At 39.9% G+C, this 3,975-nt stretch overlaps 1 protein-coding gene across 1 annotated transcript; it reads right to left on the reverse strand.

Annotated features, from left to right (window-relative positions):
* Positions 1–769: 769 nt before the first annotated feature.
* LOC101298610 (BURP domain-containing protein 17-like) lies at positions 770–1,186 on the reverse strand. Its single transcript, XM_004300939.1, has one exon. It carries the CDS (start codon positions 1,184–1,186, stop codon positions 770–772), a length of 417 nt encoding a protein of 138 aa, XP_004300987.1.
* Between the last annotated feature and the right edge of the window lie 2,789 nt (positions 1,187–3,975).

Below are 3,975 nucleotides of genomic sequence, written 5' to 3' on the forward strand. Positions count from 1 at the left end.
TGTAAGGGCGCGTTTGTTATCCAGAATTGGACGAGACGAGACTGACTGTCCTACCTAGTTCCAGAGATCCGTCGTCTAGCAACAAGAGGGGATCCTTTAAATGAGCATACAGAGTTGACCTAAATTCTCTAGCGTTGAGACCCTTCTATGTACCATAGTCGTCCACAAACCATGGGACGGTGGAAGCCCTTGTTCTCCCGTAGCAAGCTTCACTTCACATCTTCTTAAAGCTACAAATAGTCATAGCTCATTGCTCAACGGCCACCTACCTGTCATCAGCTTCGACATCCCCAAAGTCAGAATTCGAGCTTCTGGCATGGTTTGTGATGTTTCCCTAAATTTCCAAAATTCCCATTCCCATGAACATCGATCTTCTACGTTCTACCCACACCTTTCGGCAATTCTGAAACTAAACACAAGTCCCAACTCCGGCCCCAACATACAATTTTTTTTTTTTTTTTCCCTAACATACAAAATTGAATCTCAACAAGTCCCTAAATCCATAAAGCACAACGTAACGCAGACAGTTTAACCCCAGTGGGTGAAAACCCCATAAACCAATTTTCTTGAATAATTACCAGAGCCTATATGCAAGGTAAGTCACAAACAACAAATTAAAAAGCAGATGGATCCTTACTTCCTTAGCCAGCTGAGTTCTTGAATAATTACCAGAGCCTATATGCAAGGTAAGTACTCATTATTCGACACGTAAACGACACGATATATGATACACGATTAAGACCAGTGATCGATCAAGACAATAAAATCATTAAGCAGTACTGGCTGTTGTTGGGGATGGAATCCAAACAAGATGATTTTCCGGGAAGAAATGGCACACCGGAGAGGAGGCACTAGCTTTGATACCAAGGTTGCGGAACAGGCTGAGGCTAGAGTCGCAATCAGAAGTGTCCATGTGGCAAACCGCTACAGCTTCCACCTTATCTCCATTCTCACCTCCTAATGAGACCTGGAAGAATCTGGTGTCACTCTCAAAGTGGTGGCAGAAGAAAACAGCATAGGGATAAGGTACCGGGTGGCAAAAGACCATTTTGGAAGCTATCACTTGTTTAGGTTTTTCCAGAATCGTGTACTTCTGTGTGATGGAGGTTGAGGTTGAGGGGTGGGTTGTGGAGAGAATGTTCAATCTGATTCCAGAACCGACTATTTCTTTAACGAAATCACTCATCGACTCTAGCGAAGTAGCTTGATGGGTGTTTGCTCGCATTGATCGAGTGTATAAGCCATGTGTCTAGCTTCACGAGAATCACGAGGGATGGAAAAGAGTTGGAGAATTTGTGGGAGTTGTGATGTTGAGAATGGAAGAGAATCAGTTGTTTTCCTAGGCAAGAAAGGAGAGTGATCTTGTTTTGGGAAGTTGAGCGGCATTGTACTCCCCTTATAGAAATCAACCAAAGTGAAAAAGCCTTGCTCGTGTGCCTCATTGCGTGATGATGAATGTACATGCATATGATCATGGTGGTCATGGGCGGATGGAACTGTCTCCACTTTGTTTACACCCTTTTTTGTGCCATACTGGGTTATGTAAGAAGCCTCTGTTTGTTTTATGTCTTCTTTGTTTCCATAATTGGTCATGTATGGCTCCTCAACTTGTTCACTCACCTCAATTTCCTTTTCAGTATTCTTTGATCCATAGTTGGTCATGTAAGGCTCGCTCACCTCAATTTCCTTTTCAGTATTCTTTGATCCATAGTTGGTCATGTAAGGCTCGCTTACCACCACTTCTTTCCCACTTTTCTTCACTCCATAGTTGGTCATGTAAGGCTCCTCAGCTTCTTGCCCACTTTCCTCCACTTCTTTCAAACTTTCTCTAGCTCCATAATTCGTCATGTAAGGCTCCCGTACCTCCACTGTTTCCACACTTTTTCTAGCTCCATAGTTGCTCATATATGGCTCCTCCTCTTCTTTCAAACTTTCTCTAGCTCCATAGTTAGTCATGTAAGGCTCGCTTACCTCCACTTCTTTCACACTTCCTCTAGCCCCATAGTTGGTCATGTAGGGCTCCTTTCCCTCCGCTATTTCCTCACTTTCTCTAGCTCCATAGTTGGTCATGTATGGCTCGCTTATCTCCACTTCTTTCACAATTGTTCTTCCACCATAGTTAGTCATGTAAGGCTCGCTCACCTCTATGTCCTTCATAATTTTCCTAGCTCCATAATTTGTGACGTAGGGCTCGCTAATGATCTCCAATTTCTTTGTGCCTACGTCCCTCGCTCCACTGGCATAAGGACACTGCATTTCAACAAACAGATGTTTGGATTCTATTTTAGGGAATGGACATGCAGTAATAATACAAAAATAAAAATATAAAAATCGTGTTAGCGCCTACAACAACGGATCCAATAAGAGCTTAGCACAAGTGAATAATCACACACTGAGGTTATTTGGTTTTGTGCCCCTCGCAAATATATATCCTCAAAAAATGTAACCCTAGTTTCAAAATATATTGGATTATATACATAAAAAGGTAAAAAAAACAATCACCTAGGTGGTTAAAATAGGATATATGAGAAACTATGACGAGATCAGTGTCCTGCCTATTGACGGGTGCCTCTTACCCGAAAGAGTTTTACGTTTCCTCTAGAAAACAAAAACAAAAACAAAAACAAAAAGTAGTGTAAAAAAAAAACAAAAGAGCTAGGTTATGCCTATTTCGCTATGAGGACAAAAGAAAATGAGGGAAATTAATGCTTTGTCAAAAAGGAAGATTGTCCAGTACCATTTAGTCTAGTGATATAAGTGTTGAATGTATTGGAGAGTAATAGATCCCACATTATAAAATTGATAGATAAAATACAACTTATAAGTGGGTAGATCATTCTTAATTGTACCGAGGTCTTTAGTGATTAAAACCCAACACATTTTGGGTGGTTAAGTTGAGACAGTATCGGTGCAAGATTGATCTACTGGCCACGCTTATCATTGCTTAATAATAAGTCTCTCCTTATAAGTGAGAAGTCGTGAGTTCGACTTACAACAGATTAGTTGTAACATATCAATTGTTTATTAAAAAGAGGAAGACGTATACGTACACTCAAAGCAAATGATAACGGAAGCAATAACCAAACTCTCATTTTCGACATAAGCACATTCCAAATTCTTAACAATGTTATATAACAGGAAAACGAGTACGTAGTAACAAATCTACAAATGTAGAGAGATGATACTGTGAAAATTGCTTGCTGAATTTCCTTTTTTAGTAGTTGCTAAGAAACAAATAGTAAAACAATGTTTGTCTTAGTGAGAACTGAGAAGTAAAGATTACCACTAAGAACAGAAGGCAGAAGATGATGAACTGAGATCCCATGTTTTTTTCTTTCTTCTGCTTTAGGATCCTTTGTGTGGCTCTTAGTGATGGTGTTAGGAGCTTTTTATAAGCATTTGAGTGGTTTCATTAGCCTCTAATATATTAGACCAGTAATCCTTTTTTTATCAGTAGGAACAGAATAATGGAACTACCGGCCACTTGATAAAATTAAGCAAGACTTTTGGCCCCTAATTAGTTATGCCTTCATTATTCTTTGTTTATAGTATAGAGATTCCCACGAAAATATCTTATTAGCAGAGCATATATATATTAATTAAAATTGAAACCATTTTTTTTCTTTCAAATTCTTACGAAGATGAACACGGTGTTTGCTTGGGTGTATTGGCAGTTCCAGGTGTGGGTTTCCTAAGTCCCCGTTCATGTGAAATCCTAGCACTTAATTGTCAATGGACAGCAGTACGTATTGTCTTACTGCCGGATTCTCAAGGTTAGAAATTGAAGGTGATGCACAAAATGTATTTGCAGCCCTTGACTCTGCTATATTGATGACCTCAGTGGTGTTGGTGCGTCGGTTGAGGAAGCTAAATACCTCATATGTAGGCTCTTTTGAGTTCTGCAACTGGGGTTTTACACCAAGAGAAGGTAATAATACGGCTGCCCATTTAGTAGCTAAGGCACCCATGCATATC

This window comes from Fragaria vesca, linkage group LG5, assembly GCF_000184155.1.
Source record: "Fragaria vesca subsp. vesca linkage group LG5, FraVesHawaii_1.0, whole genome shotgun sequence".
Lineage (NCBI taxonomy): Eukaryota > Viridiplantae > Streptophyta > Magnoliopsida > Rosales > Rosaceae > Fragaria > Fragaria vesca.